Source organism: Rana temporaria, unplaced genomic scaffold, assembly GCF_905171775.1.
Source record: "Rana temporaria unplaced genomic scaffold, aRanTem1.1, whole genome shotgun sequence".
NCBI lineage: Eukaryota > Metazoa > Chordata > Amphibia > Anura > Ranidae > Rana > Rana temporaria.
The window spans coordinates 54688-80725 of record NW_024404525.1 but is presented as its reverse complement, the minus strand read 5'-3'; the positions used below and the strand labels follow the sequence as shown (position 1 = coordinate 80725).

Here is a 26038-nt window from a genome sequence, read left to right as displayed (position 1 = left end):
CGCCTTTAGTCTCATGAGAACCTCCAGGGCCAGAGACAGCTGACATCCTTCTGTGTGTGGTGGGTTGTGAGCCATAGTGGGGGCAAAGCAGTTAGATTCATTGGACGCCAGACACTTCTTGAATGCAAAAGAGATTCTATTTCTCTTAACAGAACGTTGGGAGAGAAAGTTGGGGCGAGGACACCCTCCGAGACTTCTACAGGAGGACAGATATGCAGGGAAAGTCATGCAGCCAGACGCCATCTCTACATGTGTAGGAATGCCGTCTCCTATGGCAACCATCTTTAACAGTTCGATCTCTTCCACTACGATCACTTCTTGTAGTTCATCAGATTACTAAGCTCCCCATCCGATTCACTGACTCTGAATCCCTGGAGCTCCTCCAATCTTTTCACTGAGTATCTTCCTCAAGTGTTACCCCCGCTTCCCTGCTGGGTCCCTAGGTGTCCTAATCTTGGAGGTGTCCCAATCCTGGGGGTGTCCCAATCCTGGGGGTGTCCTAATCTTGGAGGTGTCCCAATCCTGGGGGTGTCCTAATCTTGGAGGTGTCCCAATCCTGGGGGTGTTCCAATCCTGGGGGTGTCCTAATCCTGGAGGTGTCCTAATCTGGGGGTGTCCTAATCCTGGAGGTGTCCTAATCTGGGGGTGTCCTAATCCTGGAGGTGTCCTAATCCTGGGGGTGTCCTAATCCTGGAGGTGTCCTAATCTGGGGGTGTCCTAATCCTGGAGGTGTCCTAATCCTGGGGGTCCTAATCCTGGGGGTCCTAATCCTGAGGGGGGTCCTAATCCTGAGGGTCCTAATCCTGAGGGGTGTCCCAATCCTGGGGGTCCTAATCCTAGGGGTATTCCTAATCCTGAGTGGTTTTGGTGGTCTGTAGGCGGGGCCTTATCAGAATCTGGAAGTCCCATTCAACAATGGGGCCCCCAGATCACAGCCCCCCCTTGTGAATGAGTTTGGGGTACCCCTACTTATTCACCAAAAAAAGTGCAAAGTAAATAACACACAAAATCTGACAAGAAACCGTGGGTTTTTTTCCCGACGGAATCTCGGCTGAAACTTGTGTTGTAAATACGGTCACACCAAATTCCGACCGTCAGGAACGTGGTGACGTACAACACTGCAACGAGCCGAGAAAAATGAAGTCCAATGCTTCAGAGCATGCGTGTTTTTTTTTGTGCGTCGGAATTGCATACAGACGGTCGGAATTTCCTCCAAGAACTTTTCTTGTCGGAAAGTTTGAGAACCGGCTCTCCAATTTTTCTTGGCGGAAATTCCGACAGAACAGTTCCGATGGAGCCGACACACGGTCAGAATTTCTTACCAAAAGCTCACATCGGACTTTTCGATCGTGTGTACACAGCATAAGACTCCCTGACCAATCGGGTCTCAGGACCCGCTTCTTGATTGGCCGAGAGGAGAAGCAGGAAGACATTAGTGAATATTATTTTGGTATTGTCACACAACTGGGTGGGCTCAGGGTGCTCACACAATTGGGGTGATCTGAGGGATGAAGGTCCAGGAGTTGGGGAGATCTGAGGGGTGAAGGTCCAGGAATTGGGGAGATCTGAGGGGTGGAGGTGCAGGAATTGGGGAGATCTGAGGGGTGAAGGTGCAGGAATTGGGGTGATCTGAGGGGTGGAGGTCCAGGAGTTGGGGAGATCTGAGGGGTGAAGGTGCAGGAATTGGGGAGATCTGAGGGGTGGAGGTGCAGGAATTGGGGAGATCTGAGGGGTGAAGGTCCAGGAATTGGGGAGATTTGAGGGGTGAAGGTCCAGGAATTGGGGAGATCTGAGGGGTGGAGGTCCAGGAATTGGGGTGATCTGAGGGGTGGAGGTGCAGGAATTGGGGTGATCTGAGGGGTGAAGGTCCAGGAATTGGGGAGATTTGAGGGGTGAAGGTCCAGGAATTGGGGAGATCTGAGGGGTGAAGGTGCAGGAATTGGGGTGATCTGAGGGGTGGAGGTGCAGGAATTGGGGAGATCTGAGGGGTGGAGGTGCAGGAATTGGGGACATCTGAGGGGTGAAGGTGCAGGAATTGGGGTGATCTGAGGGGTGAAGGTGCAGGAATTGGGGAGATCTGAGGGGTGGAGGTGCAGGAATTGGGGAGATCTGAGGGGTGAAGGTCCAGGAATTGGGGAGATTTGAGGGGTGAAGGTCCAGGAATTGGGGAGATCTGAGGGGTGAAGGTCCGGGAATTGGGGAGATCTGAGGGGTGGAGGTCCAGGAATTGGGGTGATCTGAGGGGTGGAGGTGCAGGAATTGGGGAGATCTGAGGGGTGGAGGTCCAGGAATTGGGGTGATCTGAGGGGTACAATAATTGGGGAGATCTGAGGGGTGAAGGTGCAGGAATTGGGGAGATCTGAGGTGTGAAGGTGCAGGAATTGGGGTGATCTGAGGGGTGGAGGTCCAGGAATTGGGGTGATATGAGGGGTGGAGGTGCAGGAATTGGGGAGATCTGAGGGGTGGAGGTGCAGGAATTGGGGTGATCTGAGGTGTGAAGGTGCAGGAATTGGGGTGATATGAGGGGTGGAGGTGCAGGAATTGGGGTGATCTGAGGGGTGAAGGTCCAGGAATTTGGGTGATATGAGGGGTGAAGGTGCAGGAATTGGGGGGATCAGACATTGCATGTGATTTGGGAAGCGGCACTAAGGCTTCATGTTGTAGTGTGGAGCTCTTCTCCTCTATCCGATCGATGTGGATGGTGATCATACGTTTCGGTGGGGGAAGCTCTGCTCACCTCTTTATGGTGCGATTGTCTTTTCTGATATTTATTAGTGCTGAGGTTGTTTCGTTATTTGAATTGGTTTTGGGTAACTTATCCTGGACAGGTCGAAGTTTCGTACTCCTGACTTCATTCTTTGCCTCTTTTCTAGGTGCTGAGATTGGACACAACGGAGACCATGGAGACCATCAAGTGTGTGGTAGTCGGGGACGGAGGTGTCGGGAAAACTTGCCTCCTCATGTGTTATCAAACCAACACCTTCCCTGAGGAGTTCTACCCCAGGGTGCTCGATAACTACACTGTCCTGATTACAGTGGATGGAAAAACCGTGAGTCTGAACCTGTGGGACACGCACGGCAATGGAGAGCGCGACCGACTGAGGCCATTTAGTTACTCCGAGACCAACGTTGCCATCATCTGCTTCTCCATCGCCAGTCCTCCATCTTACGAGAACGTCAAGCACAAGTGGTATCCTGAAGTGCGCCACCATTGTCCTAACATTCCCATCCTCCTGGTGGGCACCAAGAAGGATCTGAGGACCGACCCAGATGTCATCGAAAAGTTACAAGAGCAGAACCAGCTACCGATCTCCTACCAACAAGGGGTCAGCCTGTCCCGGCAAATTGACGCGGTGAAGTACATGGAGTGCTCAGCGCTGAACCAAGATGGTGTCCAAGAAGTTTTCTCCGAGTCAGTGAGAGCCGTTCTCAGCCCAGTAAAAAAGAAGAGTCCATGTGTCTTACTGTGAGAAGAAGATTCCTCCGAGATCTGGTCAGTGGTTCCTCCTTGTGTTGATCTCAGATCACGTGACTTTGTCCTGAGGAACCACAACCTACGTAGATCTCAAGGACCAAAAATGTCAGACTCTTCTATGTGTTCCTTATCTAAAATGTCCATTAGACCAAAGAAGCCCCCAGATGGAGATGAATATTTCAGACCTCCAACAATATCTTCAATGGTTTTGTCTCTTTCGACAAGTGCGCCAACATCTTCAAGGGCCCCAACTTAGCCAGCAGAAGACTAACCTTAAAGGGCCCCAACTTAGCCAGCAGAAGACTAACTGTAACGGACCTATGAACTATTCTGCCTACAGAGGACTGCATAACTTGTTACTGAGCTCAAAGGGTTAATTGTAGAGTGACTTTTTCACTGCTAAATGCTAATTGACGCTCTGTTGTGTATTACCAGTTAACAGCCTCCTGCCAGGTGTATGCTAACGTGATGATCTGTGAGTGTGTATTGTTCTAAAGGTTAATTGAATTCTATTGAGAAAGGAATGTGCCTGGCCAGGTCATGTTAAGTGGATCTCGGTGCCGGAACGTCTAGAGACTGATTGATTCAAGGAGATGTCATTATTTCAAAGTATCTGTATTGAAGCCCCCCCACTGTGTGAGGAGGGGGGGGGCGGAGATTGTCATTTTTCCTGTAACAGTTGTAACCACATATAAGCTAGGTGTATGTACCATTAAAATCAGTCTACTTGACCCTTCAAAACGTAGCCTCGTCTCGTTTCTTGAAAGGGCGTTCGATGGGATATACCGGCGGTACCTGCATATCGCAACTTGTCAGGGAAAAGGACGTCTCCAACGGCTGGTACCCTCTCACTACCAGTGGGTAGCCGTTACATTGGTTGGCAGCAGCGGGATGGTCCTTTTATCCAAAGCGCAAGTGCTGAATGGAGTCGCAGTACGCCAGGCTGAAAAGATCCACACTGAAAGATCTATTGGAGATTCGTGGTAGGAGCGCCAGCAACAGACCACGGAGGGAGCTGATAGCTGAACTGCTGGAGCTGGACGAAATGGATGGATCCATGGAAGGAACTGAGCCCCTTGCACCGGTCAGCGAAGAAGATGTAATTACTGGGATTGTACAGCGGAGATTATCCTTGTATTCAGAAACGTCCGTGGAACTTATCAACCAGCTGTTCCGGGAAGCAAGGGAAGAGATACAAACGAAGAGGGGACAAGAACTGGAACTGGTAAGAGCGAGACAGCCCATTACACCTGCAGTTCCTACCCCCCCACCTGCTGCTACAGGAAAGAAAATACCGTTCACTGCATTTAAAGCTTTTGTAGAAAGTGAGGAGGAAATCGATGGATATTTGGCGGACTTTGAGAGGCAGTGCTCACTACACCAGGTACCACCAGACCAATGGGTCACTATTTTGTCGGGGAAATTGTCGGGCAAAGCCAATGAAGCCTTTCGGGCTCTCGCTCCAGAGGATATTTTACAATACCAGCAAGTTAAAAAGGCGCTGCTAACCCGATACGCCGTAACGCCAGAAGCCTACCGCCGGCGCTTCCGGGAGTCCAAGAAGATGGCTGTGGACTCCCACATGGAATGGGCCAACCAGTTACAAAGGGTGGCATCCCTTTGGGTCCAAGGGTGCAAGGCCAACACCGGGGAGGAAGTATTGCAGCTGTTCCTAATGGAACATTTCTTCCAAGACCTGGCCGCAGACATACAAGACTGGGTACGAGATCGCCGTCCCGCTAACTTAAACGAGGCGGCTCGGCTAGCAGATGAGTACGCGGAAACAAGGAAAGTAAGCCAGGGTACTATGCGGCTGGCTCAGAAGGTAGAACCGCGTACTCCAACCGTCACCCCACGCCCAGAGTTTCGGGCTCCAGTCCCACCACGTCCTCAGGGGCCTAGCAACTACCCCCGGGATTCGCCTAGGGTGACGTGCCATCACTGCGGCGACACGGGACATATTGCTCGTTATTGCCCTTTGAGAGCTACAAATAACAATTGGAGACGTACAACACCCAACACAGAGGTCACTCCATCACGTCCCTCTGTGGCCCACTGCCTGGAGACCGAGGGGGGCCCTGAGGAATGTCTGGGAATTTGGTATGAGGCAGACCCAATACAAGCGGCCTCTCCGGATAACCGTCAGCATCACCGTCAGGAGGTACGGGTGAATGGACAAGTAGCACAAGGCCTAAGAGATTCCGGGACTACTATCACTCTGATTCAAAAACATCTGATAAAGCCAGAGAACGTGTCCACTCGCACAGTTGCCGTCCGGGTCGCAGGGGGTGCTGTATTTCGCGTACCCACCGCCCGGGTGCACTTAGACTGGGGAGCCGGGTCAGGAAAGACCACAGTTGGTATCATGGACAACCTACCTCCCGAGGTGGTGCTGGGCAACGACATTGGCCCTCTGACTTCGGCTTATTTACCTACACCTGCTGCTGCTTGTCCCGTGACCACCCGTGTTGCTGGAATCAACTCGCTTGCTGCTGAGTACCGGGTAAGACTACCTTCCCCGACATGTACTGTAGATCCGGCACAATATCACAGTCTAAAATGGGAATGTGACAAGTTGGCCAGTGAGAAATCAGAGATGCAACGACACTATGTCATGTATTATGAGATGTCCCGTGGCTTGAACATTGAAATGCACAAACAGGCGGAAATTGTCAAAAGATTAAATGGGATTTGCATCCAGGTGGTGCCTGTGAAGCATATGCTTCAGTGTAATTCTCCCTGCTTGTTTTAGTTATATTGTGTGTGTTAGAGGTAAAAAGGGTTCATGTGTTACAGGCTGATTGATATGTTAATGACCCTTCTTCAGCCAGCTCCCTAGTTCAAATGGTAATTGATTTATTGTGTGTGTGAAGGAGACCGGCCTTACTGTTTACAATGATTAGATTATTATTATTATTATTATTATTATACAGGATTTATATAGCGCCAACAGTTTGCGCAGCGCTTTACATCAGGGAAGACAGTACAGTCACAATACAATTCAATACAGGAGGGATCAGAGGGCCCTGCTCGTTAGAGCTTACAATCTAGAAGGGAGGGTCAAGTGGAACAAAGGGTAGTAGTTGTGGGGGATGATCAGATGGACTCAAATGCAAATACAGTTGTTAGGTGTGGGTAGGATAGGCTTCTCTGAAGAGGAGGGTTTTCAGGGATCCTCTAAAAGCTAGTAGAGAAGGAGATAGGCGGATAGATTGGGGTAAGGAGTTCCATAGGCTTGGAGAGGCTCTGGAGAAGTCCTGGAGACGAGCATGGGAGCAGGTGATGAGAGAGCTAGAGAGTAGGAGGTCTTGAGAAGAGCGAAGGGAACGATTAGGTTGGTATTTAGAGACTAGGTCAGTGATGTAGCTGGGGGCAGAGTTGTGGATGGCTTTGTAGGTATTAGTTAATAGTTTGAATTTAATTCTTTGGGTGAGTGGAAGCCAATGGAGGGATTGACAGAGAGGGGAAGCAGAGACAGAGCGTTTGGTAAGGTGGATGAGTCTGGCAGCAGCATTTATGATATACTGAAGGGGGGATAGAGTATGCAGAGGTAAGCCAATGAGAAGGGAATTGCAGTAATCAAGGCGAGAGATGACCAGGGAGTGGATTAAGAGCTTTGTGGTGTCATTGGTTAGAAAGGGGCGTATTTTGGAGATGTTGCGAAGGTTGAGGCGGCAAGATTTGGACAGTGATTGAACGTGAGGTTTAAAGGACAGTTCAGAGTCCAGGACTACACCTAGGACCTTGACATGTGGGGATGGGCCGATAGTTGTGCCATTAATTTTGACAGAGAGATCAGGGGAAGAGGCACGTGGGGGAGGGAAAATGATAAGTTCGGTTTTGGATAGGTTGAGTTTGAGGAAGTGGTGCGACATCCAAAGTGAAATATCTGATAGTAAATTAGTGATACGTGAGGAAAATGAGCTAGTGAGTTGAGGGGTAGAGAAATAAATTTGAGTGTCGTCAGCGTAGAGATGGTATTGGAAGCCGTGGGAGGCTATCAGCTGACCCAGGGAGGAGGTGTAGATTGAAAATAGGAGAGGTCCAAGAACAGAACCTTGGGGGACCCCAACTGAGAATGGAAGAGGAGAGGAGGAAGTAGAATTGTAAGTAACGCTAAAGGTACGGTTGGATAAGTAAGTAGAGAACCAGCGAAGAGTACGGTCACGGAGACCAACGGTGTGAAGTTTTTTGAGGAGGAGTGGGTGGTCAACCGTATCAAAGGCGGCAGAGAGGTCCAGGAGTAGGAGCACAGAATAGTGTCCCTTAGTTTTGGCCGTTAGTATATCGTTTGTAAGTTTTAGGAGAGCAGTTTCTGTGGAATGTTGAGGACGAAATCCAGACTGAAAGGGATCAAGAAGGTTATTATCAGCAAGGTGTACGCTCAGTCGGTTGTAGACTAGACGTTCAAGGAGTTTGGATAAAAAGGGGAGCAAGGAGATGGGACGTAGGTTGTCAAGATTGGATGGGTCCAGTGAGGGCTTTTTAAGTATGGGGCTGACTAGTGCATGTTTCAAAGAGTTAGGGAAGATGCCAGAAGAGAGGGAGAGATTGAAGATGTGGGTTAGAGAATGTAGAATAGAGTCAGAGGGTGAACGTAGCATTTGCGAGGGAACAGGGTCCAGAGCGCAGGTGGTAAGATGGACGTTGGCAAGTAATTTAGCGACCTCGTCTATAGTGGTGGGGTTGAAAGAGGGAAGTAAAGATTGTACCTGTGGGCATGAGGTGGGAAGTGTGGTGGGTATCTGAACAGTAGAGATCTCCTTGCGAATTGTATCAATCTTCTGTTTGAAGTGATTGGCGATCTCCTGGGCAGTGAGTGAGTTGGTGGGTGGAGGCAGTGGGGGACAAAGTAGAGAGTTGAAGGTAGAGAAGAGTTGACGGGGACGGGATGATAAGTTTTTAATGAGGGTGATGAAATAGGTCTGCTTGGCAGTGAGGAGGCTGGAATTGTATTTTTGGAGGGCAGATTTATACTGGACGAAGTCTTCCTTGGACTTGCTCTTGCGCCACTGGCGCTCAAGAGCACGGCTGTGTTTTTTCAGACTTCTGGTATCATCTGTTTGCCAGGGTTGAAGGGGGCGGGGCCTTATTCTGCGTGTAGTGAGGGGGGCCAGTCTGTCCAGTGATGCTAGAAGTGAAGTGTTGTAGACAGAAGTGGCTAGGTCAGTGCAGGACAGGGGTGCGATTTTGTCGTAGAGGTGGTCAGTCGCAGAGTATAGAAGAGAAGGGTTGATATGGTGAAGGTTTCTACGAGAAACTGTTAGGCGTTTGGGTGGAGAGGAGGTGGAGGAGAAGGAGAGAGTGAAGTTAATAAGGTAGTGATCAGATAGGGGGTAAGGATAGTTGGAGAGGTTACGTGGAATGCATAGGTGGGAAAAGACAAGGTCAAGGGTATTGCCTTCGGAGTGAGTAGGAGCGTGTATCCGTTGTGTATCCATTGCTTCAGGTCAAAGGAGGAGGTTAGACTGAGAAGTTTTGAAGTTGCAGGAGTGCTAGCATTAGTAGGGATGTTGAAGTCGCCAAGAATGATTGTGGGGATTTCAGAAGAGAGAAAGTAGGGTAGCCAGGCAGAGAAGTCATCCAGAAAGGATGATACTGGGCCAGGGGGCCGGTAGATCACAGCTATCCTTAGAGAAACTGGGGAGAAGAGACGAACACAATGCGCCTCAAATGAGGAGAGTGACAGAGAGGGAGGTGGGTGAAGTACCTGAAAGGTGCTATGTGGGGCTAAAAGGATTCCAACACCCCCTCCTTTGCGTCCACTGGCTCTGGGGGAGTGAGTCCAAAGAAGACCACCGTCAGATAGAGCAGCAGAAGACGCAGTGTTGGATTCATGAAGCCAGGTTTCGGTAACGGCGAGAAGATTAAATGATTTAGCGATAAAGAGATCATGGAGGGAGGTTAGTTTGTTACAGACGGAGCGAGCATTCCAAAGGGCGCAAGAGAAAGGGAGTCTAGTCTTGGGAAGAAGAGTAATGGGAACTAGATTGTGTGCATTGCAGCCAGAGGGTGTAGGGTAATGGGTGTGTTGAGCACAGTTAGGAGGCCCAGGGTTTGGTGATACATCACCAGAGGATAGGAGAAGCAGAAGGGTGAGGGAGGTAATGTGGGAATGTGACATTCCCCAGTTGTTTGGAGTATTGGGCGTGTAAATTTAGAGTTAGCCAGAGTTGGTGAGCGCAGTAATAAGGGGAGGACAGAAGTGAGGGTGATATATACAAGGTGTGGGGTGGAGAAGAGGGATGAATGAAAGCCAGTTTAAGGATTGAAGATGCAGCTGTCAGAAGGAGTGGTAGACAGAGCATTTTAGTAGGGGGAGGAAGAGCAGAGAGTGTGAACAAGGTTACCTGTCTAACAAATCTCCTTTTTTTTCCTACGCTTTGTGCAATCGCTGAAGTGCAGGCTCAGAAGTGCTCCCACTTAGATAAATCCCCCCACTTTGAGAAAGAACCCCATTTGCAAACGTGCCTCCCCTAGGCAAACGTGCCTTTCCCAAGAGATGGTTAGATATATACTGTTAGGAATGGGGGGTGTGTTCTTCCAATTACTAATTAGGAAGGTAATAAAATGGCTGGCTATGCAGAGCAGAATTCTCACTTAAGAAACAGATTTACAAGTGGACAGCTAATAGAGATAAGGAAAGGCCATAATTTAGGGGTAAAGCAAAGGGAGGAAACAAAAACAAAAGCAAGGTATGTGGATAGTCTACAGATTGTTAAGCAAAAGACATAAGCAAAAAAGTTGCCATTATTTCAATTAAAGATGGCGTTTCATCAGTGAAAACATACCAGCAATTTAGACTATGGGGAATTAAACACGTTCAATATTCAATTCTGGGCGGATTCAGCTGCAAACATACCTGTGAAGAGACAAAGAAGAATCTTCAGACAAGTGCAGGCTCAGAAGTGCTCCCACTTAGATAAATCCCCCCACTTTGAGAAAGAACCCCATTTGCAAACGTGCCACCCCTAGGCATTAGATAAATGGTATGTTAATTATTCTGATTGCTTCAGTGTGGTAATTACCTCCACTGATGTCATTATCTAAAGAAATGTGTCTGCATAGTCGGCTCCAACGTGTCTCCTATAATCTGTATGGGAAACCCCACTGTGTGAGGGGGGCGTTCCTAACAGGTTGTAACCACATATAAGCTGAGAGTTGTGTCATTAAAGTGTCTTGTTCTAGCAGTAAGCCTGGACTCGTGTGGCTTATTGGGAGCGATTCCATGGACTCCTACTTGTGGAATATTGGGTGATTATCTTTATGGGAAGAAGGGAAGACTTTAACGGGGATATTCTAATTCCGTCACAGTGCCGTATCTGTCCCAAGAGCATCAGCAACAGGTTTTGGGAGCCATTGAGAGAGCAAAGCAAGTGACTGTTCCAGAACTGAATTCTATTATTCACCGTCACCATCAGCTACCGACCTGGTAAGCCAATGGGAATGCCGACGGACTGTCCAGGCAAACGGAACTTTTACCTTAACAGCAGACCGGACATCCCCAAGTTGACCCGAAAAGGATCAATCCGGGTCTGCCGGAGTGTTCCACAAAAGGGGAGTAGTGTAGCGGACCTATGAACTATTCTGCCTACAGAGGACTGCATGACTTGTTACAATTGGATTTACCACATTATATTCTGAGCTCAAAGGGTTAATTGTAGAGTGACTTTTTCACTGCTAAATGCTAATTGACGCTCTGTTGTGTATTACCAGTTAACAGCCTCATGCCAGGTGTATGCTAACGTGATGATCTGTGAGTGTGTATTGTTCTAAAGGTTAATTGAATTCTATTGAGAAGGGAATGTGCCTGGCCAGGTCATGTTAAGTGGATCTCGGTGCCGGAACGTCTAGAGACTGATTGATTCAAGGAGATGTCATTATTTCAAAGTATCTGTGTGAAGGGGGGGGCGGAGAGTGTCATTGTTCCTGTACAGCTTGTAACCACATATAAGCTAGGTGTATGTACCATTAAAATCAGTCTACTTGACCCTTCAAAACGTAGCCTCGTCTCGTTCTTGGAAGGGCGTTCGATGGGATATACCGGCGGTACCTGCATATCGCAACTTGTCAGGGAAAAGGACGTCTCCAACGGCTGATACCCTCTCACTACCAGTGGGTAGCCGTTACACTAACCTTAAAGGGCCCCAACTTAGCCAGCAGAAGACTAACCTTAAAGGGCCCCAACTTAGCCAGCAGAAGACTAACCTTAAAGACTGTACACAAAGGACCTTCTATGAGCGCAATGTACAGCATATTGATATTTCTCTATTTCCAGAAGGCCCAGGCCTAACTTCCTTCCTCCCGTCCGAAGGGATCCCCCGCATGCGTCGTAATGATTTGACGCATGCGTGGAATTCCTTATATGACAGCGTCGCGCACGTCGCCGCGTCATAATCGCGGAGACGGAGCGACACGTCATCGCCAGAGGATTTCGGCGCGGATTTCAATGCGATGGTGAGTACACTCCATCGCATAGAAATCCGCGCAAATCCTCGAGAGGATTTATCCGCGGAAACGGTCCGCTGGACCGTATTCACGGATAAATCCTCTCGTGTGTATGGGGCCTAAGTGTGGCCCCCGCTTGGTCCTGGGCATTGATGAGCACGCCTTGGGGCAAAGTGTTACTCCTGTGCTAGGATGAGCGACCCTGACCCCCACCTGGCGTAAGGGGGGGGGTAGTCCTCTCGTGTGACCCAGAACTTGGCACCCAACAAGTTGATAGGAAGCATGGAGGAAAGGTCCATCATCAGCCAATGTCACCATTCTACTACCCGGAGGAGGAGATCAGGATTATTTTCACATATTATGATTGTTGATAACAGAGAATATCAGTGTTATAAGAACCATTATTAATTAATGACATAGATTCACCCAGTGTGTATTGTTGTGATTGGCTGTGATTGGCCAGGTCAGTACCATGTGATCCCTGTGACCAATCACAGAGATCACATAGTACACAATGAATGGCATGAATCATAGCCATCCATTGTGTACAATTGTCATGTGATCTGCAGTGATTGCTCACTGCGATCACATGGTACAGGCAGCGGGCCGGTACACTGATCTGTTATCCTCTGTGTCCGGTGGATACGAGTGACAGATCATGCCGGGGGGGGGAGGGGCATGGGGCAAGTGATGTCATGCAAGTCCACCCAGGATAACAGTTCTCCCGCCCCAGCCATCATTTTACAATAGGCTGAGCAGGAAGGGGTTAATCTTTATGACTGAGACCCTTCCATGCAGAAACGCGTCGGTTTTCTGTGATTTTCTATCCCTGTCGATGGATTCAGAAAAGGGAGATGTGACTGCTGCTCTCTGAGGTGCCGATCGATTTCCTTATTTCCTGCTCATGATTGAAGCTCTTCAGACGGGGGATTTCACAATGTATGGATGATGTCATCCCACATGACCCCGCCTTCTTCCTCTTTCACCAACCAAGAGAACATATCCAGTAAATGCTCCTTGATGAGCACATTGGTGGATCCAGCTCAGCCTCGCACCCCCTTGTTGTAGCGTCACCCCCAACGCTGTCTAAGTGCTTTCCTCAGATCAACGCCATAAAAAGGATTTCGGAGGTAAGTGGATTTATTGGAATACTCTTAGCTGCTCTGCTGACTACATTTCTTTTCTTGGCAACCCATCGAGTTCTGATATAAAGGTGTGATGTACATAGAGGGCATGGGCTGCTGACATTGTGGGGAGACCCCTAGTTCTCTCCCCCCCACACCTCTTATATTTCCCATACTCCTCTCCTAAACCCCCCCCGCACTCTGTGACCTGTCCCTGTTATATGCTTTTCTACCTCATCCATTCCCATTCATTTAAAAAGCATGTCTAGGTAGTGTCCTAATCCTTGGGCGTCCTAATCCTGGGGGTGTCCTAATCCTGGGAGTGTCCTAATCCTGGGAGTGTCCTAATCCTGGGGGGTCCTAATCCTGGGAGTGTCCTAATCCTGGGGGTGTCCTAATCCTGGGGGCATCCTAATCCTGGGAGTGTCCTAATCCTGGGAGTGTCCAAATCCTGGGAGTGTCCTAATCCTGGGAGTGTCCTAATCCTGGGAGTGTCCTTATCATGGGAGTGTTTTAATCCTAGGTGTGTCTCAATCCTGGGAGTGTCTCAATCTGGGAGTGTCCTAATCCTGGGGGCGTCCTAATCCTAGGTGTGTCTCAATCCTGGGAGTGTCCTAATCCTGGGAGTGTCCTAATCCTGGGGGCGTCCTAATCCTGGGGGTGTCCTAATCCTAGGTGTGTCTCAATCTTGGGAGTGTCCTAATCCTGGGAGTGTCCTAATCCTGGGGGCGTCCTAATCCTGGGGGTGTCCTAATCCTGATGGTCGTCTTTATCCTGGGAGTCTCCTAATCCTGGGGGCGTCCTAATCCTGGGAGTGTCCTAATCCTGGGGGTGTCCTAATCCTGGGAGTGTCCAAATCCTGGGAGTGTCCTAATCCTGAGGGTCGTCTTTATCCTGGGAGTCTCCTAATCCTGGGGGCGTCCTAATCCTGGGAGTGTCCTAATCCTGGGGAGTGTCCTAATCCTGGGAGTGTCCAAATCCTGGGAGTGTCTCAATCCTGGGAGTCTCCTAATCCTGGGAGTGTCCTTATCATGGGAGTGTTTTAATCCTAGGTGTGTCTCAATCCTAGGAGTCTCCTAATCCTGGGAGTGTCCTAATCCTGGGCGTCGTCTTTATCCTGGGAGTCTCCTAATCCTGGGGGTGTCCCAATCCTAGAGCGTCCTAATCCTGGGAGTGTCCTAATCCTGGGAGTGTCCTAATCCTGGGGGCGTCCTGTGACGATATTGGTATGATATCCCCGTCAACGTTCCCTTCTTCCCATAAAAGAAATCACAGCAGCATCCATACATGAGGCAAGGCTTAATGCTGGTATAACACCGAGTTTTAATGGTAAGAAACCAGAGCTTATATGTGGTTACAACTGTTACAATGACAAATCTCCGCCCCCCCTCACACAGTGGGGGGTCTTCAATACAGCTCCTTTGAAATAAAGATATTTCTTTGAACTACTCAGTAGCTAGCCGGTTCGGCACCGCATATAGAGAGATAATTATCACAAGGAAGCAATCAGCATAATTAACACAAGCCACTTATCTAATCACAGTAACCAGTAAACACAGGGCTAGAACAATTAACATTTGAAACAGGGCTAGCTGCAGAAGAGTAATTACAATTAACAGCCTTAAACAAGCAGGGAGGATTAACCTGAAGCATATAGGTAAAAAGTCCATCACAATGGCCCCCCTTCTTCTCCCTGCTCCGGAAAAGCCTGTTGGACCTTTCCTGGTCCAGTAGGGTTGACGGGTTCAGAGCTTTTAGTCCGAGGTTAACTCCGTTTGGCGTGACAATCCATCAGCATTCCCGTTTTGCTTGCCTGGGCGATAATGAATCGTAAAGTCATAGGGCTGTAAGGCCAAGCTCCAGCGTAGCAAACGGGCGTTGTCCCCTGAAACCCGGTTAAGCCACACCAAGGGGTTGTGATCGGTGATGAGAGTGAAAGCCCGGCCATAAAGGTAAGGTGTGAGCTTTTTGAGTGCCCATACCAAGGCCAAACACTCTTTTTCAATGGTGGCGTAACTGACCTCCCTTGGCAACAGCTTCCGACTCAGGTATGCCACCGGGTGCTCTCCTCCATCCTCCCCGATCTGGCTTAGTACTGCCCCCAGTCCAAACATTGAAGCATCTGTGTGGACAATAAATCTTTTGTTAGGATCTGGGGTAACCAACACCGGAGCATTAACCAGAGCAGTCTTTAGGGTTTGGAAAGCCACCTCGCATTCCGGGGACCACAGGACTTGTCGGGGTAGCTTCTTTTTGGTCAAGTCGGTCAGGGGTTTGGCCAGGGCGCTATAGTCGGGTACAAAGCGTCTGTTATAGCCGGCTGTGCCCAAGAAAGCCATGACTTGTGTCTTGGTGTGGGGAGTGGGCCAATTGGCAACGGCCTCGATCTTGGCCGGCTCCGGCCGTTGCTTACCACATCCTACTCGGTGGCCCAAATATTGTACCTCTGCCATACCCAAATGACATTTGTCGGGTTTCAGGGTCAGCACGGCCCCCTTGATCCTATCCAATACTACCCCTACGTGCTCTAGGTGCGCTTCCCATGTATCGCTGTAGATGGCGATGTCATCCAGATAAGCACATGCAAAGCTCTGGAGACCCCCAAGTAACTGATCCACCATCCGTTGGAAGGTGGCCGGGGCGTTCTTCATCCCGAACGGCATAACCCGGAATTGGTATAGGCCGAACGGGGTGATGAAGGCCGACTTGAGTCTGGCATCTTCTGCTAGAGGAATCTGCCAATATCCCTTGCATAGGTCTATTGTGGTCAGATACTTCCCTGCAGAGATACGGTCAAGCAGCTCGTCCATCCGTGGCATCGGATAGGCGTCCGTAACTGTCTTGTCGTTGAGGCGCCGGTAATCTACACAGAAGCGGGTTGTCCCATCCTTCTTTGGCACTAAGACTACCGGCGAGGCCCAAGGACTTTCTGAGGGTTCGATTACGCCTAGCCGAAGCATCTCATCTATCTCCTTCCGCATTCCTTCCCGGACTGCTTCGGGGATACGGTAAGGAGGCTGTCTCAGGGGTGTCTGTCCTGGAGTCTCCAGCTTGTGTACGGCTAGGCGTGTGTATCCAGGCTCCTGAGAGAATGTGGCCTGTTTTATTTCTAGTAAGCGGCCAGCTTGAGCCCGCTCTTGCGGCTCCAGATGTTCACCTAGCTGGACTTTCTCTATCTGGGTCATCCCTTTGCTACTGCCCAATAGGTCGGGAAGGGGTAGGGTCTCTGTGTCTTCTCCTGCTGGTGCACAGATAGCGGCTACCTCCTCTGCCCGTTCCTGATAGGCCTTGAGCATGTTGATGTGAAAGGTTCGTTTCACATCTTCATCCTCGCAACTGGCTATCGTGTAGGTAGTGTCGCATATCTGTCCTATAACTTTATAGGGGCCCTGCCAGGCAGCCTGGAGCTTGTCAGTTCGGACCGGCCTTAATACCATGACCTTTTGGCCTATCTGAAAGCTCCGGTGCCTAGCCCGTCGGTCATACCATACCTTCTGGCGCTGTTGGGCCGCCTGGAGGTTTTCTCGCACTGTCTGGGCTAATTCCTCCATGCGATCCCTCAGCTCCAGGACATAAGGTACAACCGGGGTCCCCTCAATTTCTGTTTGCCCCTCCCAGTGATCCTTCATGAGATCTAAGGGCCCCCTCACCCGCCTCCCATAGAGAAGTTCGAAGGGTGAGAATCCGGTCGATTCCTGCGGTACCTCTCGGTAGGCAAAGAGAAGGTGCGGCAGGAATCGCTCCCAATCCTTGTACGCCCCTGTGAACGATTTCAACATTTGCTTTAGCGTTCCATTGAAGCGCTCGCACAGGCCGTTAGTCTGGGGGTGGTATGGGGAGCTAGTCAGGGATTTAACTCCACAGGTTTTCCATATCTGCTGGGTTACCTCGGCCGTGAATTGGGTACCTTGGTTGGACAGAACCTCCTTGGGAAAGCCTACTCGGGAAAATACTTTAACTAGGGCCTCTGCTACAGTCTCAGCCTGTATGTTAGAGAGAGCTACCGCTTCGGGGTAACGGGTGGCGTAGTCTACTACGGTGAGGATATACCGCTTGCCGGAACGGCTAGGTTGGGCCAGGGGCCCTATAATGTCCACGGCTACCCTTGTGAACGGTTCTTCAATAATGGGCATGGAAACTAGTTTAGCCTTTGGGTGGTCTCCCTTTTTACCTATCCGTTGGCATTCCTCGCACGTTTGACAATACGCCCTGACGTCGTCGGATACCCCAGGCCAGAAAAAGTTCTGGGTTATCCGATACCCTGTCTTGCGTATTCCCAAATGGCCTGCCAAGGGTACGTCGTGCCCAATCCTCAATAACTCCTGCCGGTACTTCCGGGGAACTACCAGCTGGCGTTTTTGCTTAGGCCCTGGGGCATTACCCCGGGTCTCGGTGAGCCTGTACAAGCGGCCTTCCTCCCAGATAAATTGCTCCTTCTCTAACCCCCCTTGGCCCCTCCTGGCTTTCTCTCGATACTTTCTGAGGGAAGGGTCTCCGGTCACCTCCCGCCCAAAGTCCTCTGGGGTGTCCCAGGGTAGGGGTTCCACAGTCAAGGGTAGGTTGGGTTGGCTTACCTGGGTCTCAGTAGGAAGCGGATGGCTCTCGGCAGCGCGACTTTGTGCTCTGGTGGTTACTGCGTGGGCCTCCTGAGCGGTGGTAGAGGCGAACGCCGAAGTCAGGGGCCCAATGTCGTTGCCCAAGATGACTTCAGAAGGTAAGTCTTTCATGACGCCCACATGAACATCGCCAGCTCCCGCACCCCAGTCCAGGTGTACCTGTGCAGTAGGAATACGGTATACTGCCCCCCCTGCCACTTTCACAGCAATTGATTTCCCCGGTTTCTCTGATGCAGTAATAAGGTGTCTTTGTACCAACGTGATGGTCGCCCCACTGTCTCTTAATCCTCGGGCGGTTTTTCCGTTAACCATGACCAGCTGACAATGGTGTTTCCGGTTGTCCGTAATAACAGATTGTACCGTGAGGGCTTCGTAAAGGGGGCCCAATGGTTCTTCCGGACCCAGCTCCTGGGGATCCCAAGCCGAGTCTACACAATGGGCTGCTGCTGGTGGGCGGTACCCAGGTTGAGACCAATTTGACCTGGTGTTGTCGTTCATGGGGCAATTTTGCTTGAAGTGACCGAGCTGTTTGCACCGGAAGCAGCGTTGTTCGTTGTCCTCCTGGCGTGGATAGCGAGGGCTAGATGTCATCGGTCTGTTAGGAGGTTGGTATCTAGCGGCTGGTGGGTGTGAGGGCGCCGTTGGTCGTGAAGGTTGTACCCGTGGTGTGACCTGGTTTGTCTTGCGAGTATCCGCATATTCATCCGCCAACATCGCGGCCTCTGGTAGAGTCATGGGCCTGCGATCTCTCACCCAATCTTTGACATCCGTCTGGATGTGATTGTAAAATTGCTCCAGGAGCATTAGTTGCAAAAGGTCCTCTGCGGTGGTGGCCTGGCTGCTGTTAACCCAGTTAGAGGCCGACAGGGACAGCTGGCATGCCCATTCTGCGTAAGAGTCTTTCGTGGTTTTGCGTGAGTCCCTGAACTTCTGTCGGTGGGACTCTGGGGTTACTGCATAACGAGCCAGGAGCGCTTCTTTAACCCTGGCGTAGCTATGGATATCCTGATCTGGCACGGTCCGGAAAGCATCAGAAGCTTTGCCTGACAGTTTGCCTGACAATATTGCAACCCAGTCTCCTCTAGCTATTCGGTGCAGGTTACATTGTCGCTCAAAATCCGCCAGGTAGTTATCAATTTCACAGTCCTTTTCATCAAAAGCTTTAAAAGCGCTAAACGGAATCTTCCTTGCGTCTGCTGTGCTGTACTCACTGTTCGTAGAAGGTGCGGCTGCTTGTTGGACTGCTGCCAGTTTTAACTGTAGCTCTGCGTCCCTTATTTGTTTATTCTTCTGTAGTTCTGCGTTTACTAACATGTCCATCACTTTCAGCACCACATCCGGCGTTGGGTTCGGGCCGAACCACGCTAGCTTCTCTCTCATTAGCTTGTTGGCTGGCGATTCCTCCTCCTGAATCACTGGTGTCTCCATCTCTTGTACTGCTGGCGTTGCTGCAATCCCGTCCTCCTGGTCTAGCTCCATTAATTCTGCTATGATGACCCGCTTGGTTTTGTTGCTAGCAATCCTTCCACGAACTTCCAGTAGTTCTTTCAGTGTATTTCTTTTAAGCAGGGTGTAGCAGCCTTCCATTCACTGTTCCCAGTGTCTGCTTGGAATCCGGGTGTAAAGGAGAGTAGAGGGAAGATCCCGCTGCTGCCAACCAATTTGTGACGGTATCAGTATGATATCCCCGTCAACGTTCCCTTCTTCCCATAAAAGAAATCACAGCAGCACCCATACATGAGCCAAGGCTTAATGCTGGAACAACACAGACTTTTAATAGTAAAAAACACAGCTTATATGTGGTTACAACTGTTACAATGACAAATCTCCGCCCCCCCCTCACACAGTGGGGGGTCTTCAATACAGCTCCTTTGAAATAAAGATATTTCTTTGAACTACTCAGTAGCTAGCCGGTTCGGCTCCGCATATAGAGAGATAATTATCACAAGGAAGCAATCAGCATAATTAACATGAGCCACTTATCTAATCACAGTAACCAGTAACCACAGGGCTAGAACAATTAACATTTGAAACAGGACTGGCTGCAGAAGAGTAAATACAATTAACAGCCTTAAACAAGCAGGGAGGATTAACCTGAAGCATATAGGTAAAAAGTCCATCACACGTCCTAATCCTGGGAGTGTCCAAATCCTGGGAGTGTCCAAATCCTGGGAGTGTCCTAATCCTGGGGGCGTCCTAATCCTGGGAGTGTCCAAATCCTGGGAGTGTCCTAATCCTGGGAGTGTCCAAATCCTGGGAGTGTCCTAATCCTGGGGGCGTCCTAATCCTGGGAGTGTCCTAATCCTGGGAGTGTCCTAATCCTGGGAGTGTCCAAATCCTGGGAGTGTCCTAATCCTGGGAGTGTCCAAATCCTGGGAGTGTCCAAATCCTGGGAGTGTCCTGGGAGTGTCCTGGGAGTGTCCTAATCCTGGGGGTGTCCTAATCCTGAGGGTCGTATTTATCCATGGACGTCCTCCCAGAATCGCGCTCCCGCGCGCCCTCTGGGGCGCGCACACGGGAATCTCCGTGATCTCATGGATCACGGTAAATCGCCGCTGCAATACCCCCTGCCATACTCTGCAATACCCCCTGCCATACTCTGCAATACCCCCTGCAATACTCTGCAATACCCCCTGCCATACTTTGCAATACCCCCTGCAATACTCTGCAATACCCCCTGCAATACTGTCCAATACCCCCTGCCATACTCTGCAATACCCCCTGCAATACTCTGCAATACCCACTGCAATACTCTGCAATACCCCCTGCAATACCCCCTGCCATACTCTGCAATACCCCCTGCAATACTCTGCAATACCCACTGCAATACTCTGCAATACCCCCTGCAATACCCCCTGCCATACTCTGCAATACCCCCTGCCATACTCTGCAATACCCACTGCAATACTCTGCAATACCCCCTGCAATACCCCCTGCAATACTCTGCAATACTCTGAAATACCCCCTGCAATACTCTGCAATACTGTGCAATACTCTGCAATACCCCCTGCAATACTGTGCAATACTGTGCAATACTCTGCAATACCCCCTGCAATACTGTGCAATACCCCTGCATTAGGGTGTCCAAATCCTGGGAGTGTCCAAATCCTGGGAGTGTCCTGGGAGTGTCCTGGGAGTGTCCTAATCCTGGGGGTGTCCTAATCCTGAGGGTCGTATTTATCCATGGACGTCCTCCCAGAATCGCGCTCCCGCGCGCCCTCTGGGGCGCGCACACGGGAATCTCCGTGATCTCATGGATCACGGTAAATCGCCGCTGCAATACCCCCTGCCATACTCTGCAATACCCCCTGCCATACTCTGCAATACCCCCTGCAATACTCTGCAATACCCCCTGCCATACTTTGCAATACCCCCTGCAATACTCTGCAATACCCCCTGCAATACTGTCCAATACCCCCTGCCATACTCTGCAATACCCCCTGCAATACTCTGCAATACCCACTGCAATACTCTGCAATACCCCCTGCAATACCCCCTGCCATACTCTGCAATACCCCCTGCAATACTCTGCAATACCCACTGCAATACTCTGCAATACCCCCTGCAATACCCCCTGCCATACTCTGCAATACCCCCTGCCATACTCTGCAATACCCACTGCAATACTCTGCAATACCCCCTGCAATACCCCCTGCAATACTCTGCAATACTCTGAAATACCCCCTGCAATACTCTGCAATACTGTGCAATACTCTGCAATACCCCCTGCAATACTGTGCAATACTGTGCAATACTCTGCAATACCCCCTGCAATACTGTGCAATACCCCTGCATTAGGGTGTCCAAATCCTGGGAGTGTCCAAATCCTGGGAGTGTCCTGGGAGTGTCCTGGGAGTGTCCTAATCCTGGGGGTGTCCTAATCCTGAGGGTCGTATTTATCCATGGACGTCCTCCCAGAATCGCGCTCCCGCGCGCCCTCTGGGGCGCACACACGGGAATCTCCGTGATCTCATGGATCACGGTAAATCGCCGCTGATAGCGGCGGTTTACCACGTGATCGCTCCGTCCAATGACGGAGCGATCACATGTAAACAAACCGGCATCATTTGATGACGCCGGTTCCTCCCTCCTCTCTCTGTACCGATCAGTACAGTGTGAGAGGGGGGAGCGCGGGTGTCAGCAGCGCTGTGGATGGATCTGTGACTATTGCATCCATCCCTGCTCAGCCATCCCTGCAACCCCCGCCCCAATACTGTGCAATACCCCCAGCAATACTCTGCATACCCCCTGCAATACTCTGCAATACCCCCTGCAATACTCTGCAATACCCCCTGCCATACTCTGCAATACCCCCTGCCATACTCTGCAATACCCCCTGCCATACTCTGCAATACCCCCTGCCATACTCTGCCATACCCCCTGCCATACTCTGCAATACCCCCTGCCATACTCTGCAATACCCCCTGCCATACTCTGCCATACCCCCTGCCATACTCTGCAATACCCCCTGCCATACTCTGCAATACCCCCTGCCATACTCTGCAATACCCCCTGCCATACTCTGCCATACCCCCTGCCATACTCTGCAATACCCCCTGCCATACTCTGCAATACTCCCTGCCATACTCTGCAATACCCCCTGCCATACTCTGCCATACCCCCTGCCATACTCTGCAATACTCCCTGCCATACTCTGCAATACTCCCTGCCATACTCTGCAATACTCCATGCCATACTCTGCAATACTCCCTGCCATACTCTGCAATACCCCCTGCCATACTCTGCAATACCCCCTGCCATACTCTGCAATACCCCCTGCCATACTCTGCAATACCCCCTGCAATACCCCCTGCAATACTCTGCAATACTCTGAAATACCCCCTGCAATACTCTGCAATACTCCCTGCCATACTCTGCAATACTCCCTGCCATACTCTGCAATACTCCATGCCATACTCTGCAATACTCCCTGCCATACTCTGCAATACCCCCTGCCATACTCTGCAATACCCCCTGCCATACTCTGCAATACCCCCTGCCATACTCTGCAATACCCCCTGCAATACCCCCTGCAATACTCTGCAATACTCTGAAATACCCCCTGCAATACTCTGCAATACTGTGCAATACTCTGCAATACCCCCTGCAATACTGTGCAATACTGTGCAATACTCTGCAATACCCCCTGCAATACTCTGCAATACCCCCTGCAATACTGTGCAATACCCCTGCAATACTCTGCAATACCCCCTGCAATACTCTGCAATACCCCCTGCCATACTCTGCAATACCCCCTGCACTAATACTCTGCAGTACCCCCGCACCAATACTCTGCAATACCCCCGCACAATGCTCTGCAATACCCCCACCAATACTCTGCAATACCCACGCACAATACTCTGCAATACCCCCGCACAATACTCTGCAATACCCCCCACACAATACTCTGCAATACCCCCCACACAATACTCTGCAATACCCCCACACAATACTCTGCAATACCCCCGCACAATACTCTGCAATACCCCCCGCACAATACTCTGCAATACCCCCCACACAATACTCTGCAATAGCCCCCGCACAATACTCTGCAATACCCCCCACACAATACTCTGCAATACCCCCGCACTAATACTCTGCAGTACCCCCCGCACCAATACTCTGCAGTACCCCCGCACCAATACTCTGCAGTACCCCCGCACCAATACTCTGCAATACCCCCGCACAATACTCTGCAATACCCCCGCACAATACTCTGCAATACCCCCCGCACCAATACTCTGCAGTACCCCCGCACAATACTCTGCAATACCCCCGCACAATACTCTGCAATACCCCCCGCACAATACTCTGCAATACCCCCGCACCAATACTCTGCAATACCCCCCGCACAATACTCTGCAATACCCCCGCACAATACTCTGCAATACCCCCCGCACAATACTCTGCAATACCCCCGCACCAATACTCTGCAGTACCCCCGCACCAATACTCTGCAATACCCCCGCACCAATACTCTGCAGTATCCCCCGCACAATACTCTGCAATACCCCCCGCACAATACTCTGCAGTATCCCCCGCACAATACTCTGCAATACCCCCCGCACAATACTCTGCAGTTCCCCCGCACAATACTCTGCAATACCCCCCGCACAATACTCTGCAATACCCCCGCACAATACTCTGCAATACCCCCCGCACAATACTCTGCAATACCCCGAAAAAAAATGTGTTTTAACCACTTCACGCCCGCCGGCCGTCATATGAGGTCCTTGACTTTGTGCAGGGATATCTAAATGATGGGTGCAGCTACAGGCATCATTCAGATATCATTTTTTTCAGCCGGCGATTCTCTACACCATAAGAATAATCATGGCGGCTGTTACGCCTCTTGATAGTTCTTACGGGAGGCGAAAGGGGACGTCCCCCCTCCCTTCTCCCTCCGGTGCTTCTTCCGACTCACCGCTACGATCGAAGCCAGGATCGTTTTTTTTTTTTCAGGCTTCCCAGCCTAGAGGTGAGATGTGAGGTCTTATTGACCCCATATCTCACTGTAAAGAGGACCTGTCATGCTATATTCCTATTACAAGGGATGTTTACATTCCTTGTAATTGAAATAAAAGTGATCAAAACATTTATTTTTGGGGAAAAACGTGTCAAACTAAAATATATAAAGCAAAATGAAAAAAAAAAAAAAAAAAAAATTTAAAGCGTCCCCTGTTCCCGCGTGCTCGTATACAGAAGCGACCGCACACGTAAGTCCCGCCCACATATGAAAACGGTGTTCAAACCACACATGTGGGGTATCGCTGCGAACGTTAGAGGGAGAGCAATAATTTTGGCCCTAGAGCTCTTCTCCAACTAAAAAGATGTAACCAGTAAAAACATTTAAAGCGTCACCTATGGGGATTTTTAAGTAGCGAAGTTTGGCGCCATTCCACAAGCGTGTGCAATTTTGAAGGGTGACATGTTGGGTATCTATCGACTCGGCGTAACTTCATCTTTCATATTATGCAAAAACATTGGGCAAACTTTAATGGTTTTTTTTTTAAAGCACAAAACCGTTTTATTTCCAAAAAAACGCATTCGAAAAATTGCTGCGAAAATAACGTGCGCGATAAAAAGTTGCAACGACCGCCATTGTATTCTCTAGGATTTTTGCTAAAAAAGCATATATAATGTTTTGGGGTTCTATGTAATTTTCTAGCAAATAAATGATGATTTTTCCATGTAGGAGAGGAATGTCAGAATTGGTCTGGGTGCTCCAGAAGGCCTGATGGTGCTCCCTGCATGTTGGGCCTCTGTATGTGGCCACGCTGTGTAAAAGTCTCACACATGTGAAGGTACTCCCTGCATGTTGGCCCTCTGTATGTGGCCACGCTGTGTAAAAGTCTCACACATGTGAAGGTACTCCCTGCATGTTGGGTCTCTGTATGTGGTCACGCTGTGTAAAAGTCTCACACATGTGAAGGTGATCCCTGCATGTTGGGCCTCTATGTGGCCACGCTGTGTAAAAGTCTCACACATGTGAAGGTGCTCCCTGCATGTTGGACCTCTGTATGTGGCCAGGCTGTGTAAAAGTCTCACACATGTGAAGGTACTCCCTGCATGTTGGGTCTCTGTATGTGGTCACGCTGTGTAAAAGTCTCACACATGTGAAGGTGATCCCTGCATGTTGGGCCTCTATGTGGCCACGCTGTGTAAAAGTCTCACACATGTGAAGGTGCTCCCTGCATGTTGGGTCTCTGTATGTCGCCAGGCTGTGGAAAAGTCTCACACATGTGAAGGTGCTCCCTGCATGTTGGGCCTCTGTATGTGGCCACGCTGTGTAAAAGTCTCACACATGTGAAGGTGCTCCCTGCATGTTGGCCCTCTGTATGTGGCCACGCTGTGTAAAAGTCTCACACATGTGAAGGTGCTCCCTGCATGTTGGGCCTCTGTATGTGGCCACGCTGTGTAAAAGTCTCACACATATGAAGGTGCTCCCTGCATGTTGGGCCTCTCTATGTGGCCACGCTGTGTAAAAGTCTCACACATGTGAAGGTGCTCCCTGCATGTTGGGCCTCTGTATGTGGCCACGCTGTGTAAAAGTCTCACACATGTGAAGGTGCTCACTGCATGTTGGGCCTCTCTATGTGGCCACGCTGTGTAAAAGTCTCACACATGTGAAGGTGCTCCCTGCATGTTGGGCCTCTGTATGTGGTCACGCTGTGTAAAAGTCTCACACATGTGATGGTGCTCCCTGCATGTTGGGCCTCTGTATGTGGTCACGCTGCGTAAAAGTCTCACACATGCGGTATCGCCATACTCGGGAGGAATAGCAGAATGTGTTTTGGGGTGTAATTTGTGGTATGCATATGCTGTGTGTGAGAAATAACCCGCGAATATGAACATTTTGTGAAAAAAAAAATCTT

At 50.1% G+C, this 26038-nt stretch overlaps 1 protein-coding gene across 2 annotated transcripts in view; it reads left to right on the top strand.

The window, feature by feature from the left end:
* The first annotated feature begins 2871 nt into the window (after window positions 1-2871).
* LOC120922130 (rho-related GTP-binding protein RhoG-like) overlaps window positions 2872-26038 on the top strand; it is a 34042-nt gene continuing 10875 nt past the window's right edge. Inside the window, exons 1-2 of one of the 2 annotated variants that reach the window (XM_040334604.1) lie at window positions 2872-3450; window positions 17284-17295. In XM_040334604.1, coding sequence (XP_040190538.1) covers window positions 2901-3450; window positions 17284-17295 — 562 coding nt within the window. In that variant the 5' untranslated portion in view covers window positions 2872-2900. Of the gene's footprint in view, window positions 3451-12868; window positions 13054-17283; window positions 17296-26038 lie in introns of those variants that run through there. The other variant, XM_040334603.1, reaches the window with a different exon arrangement.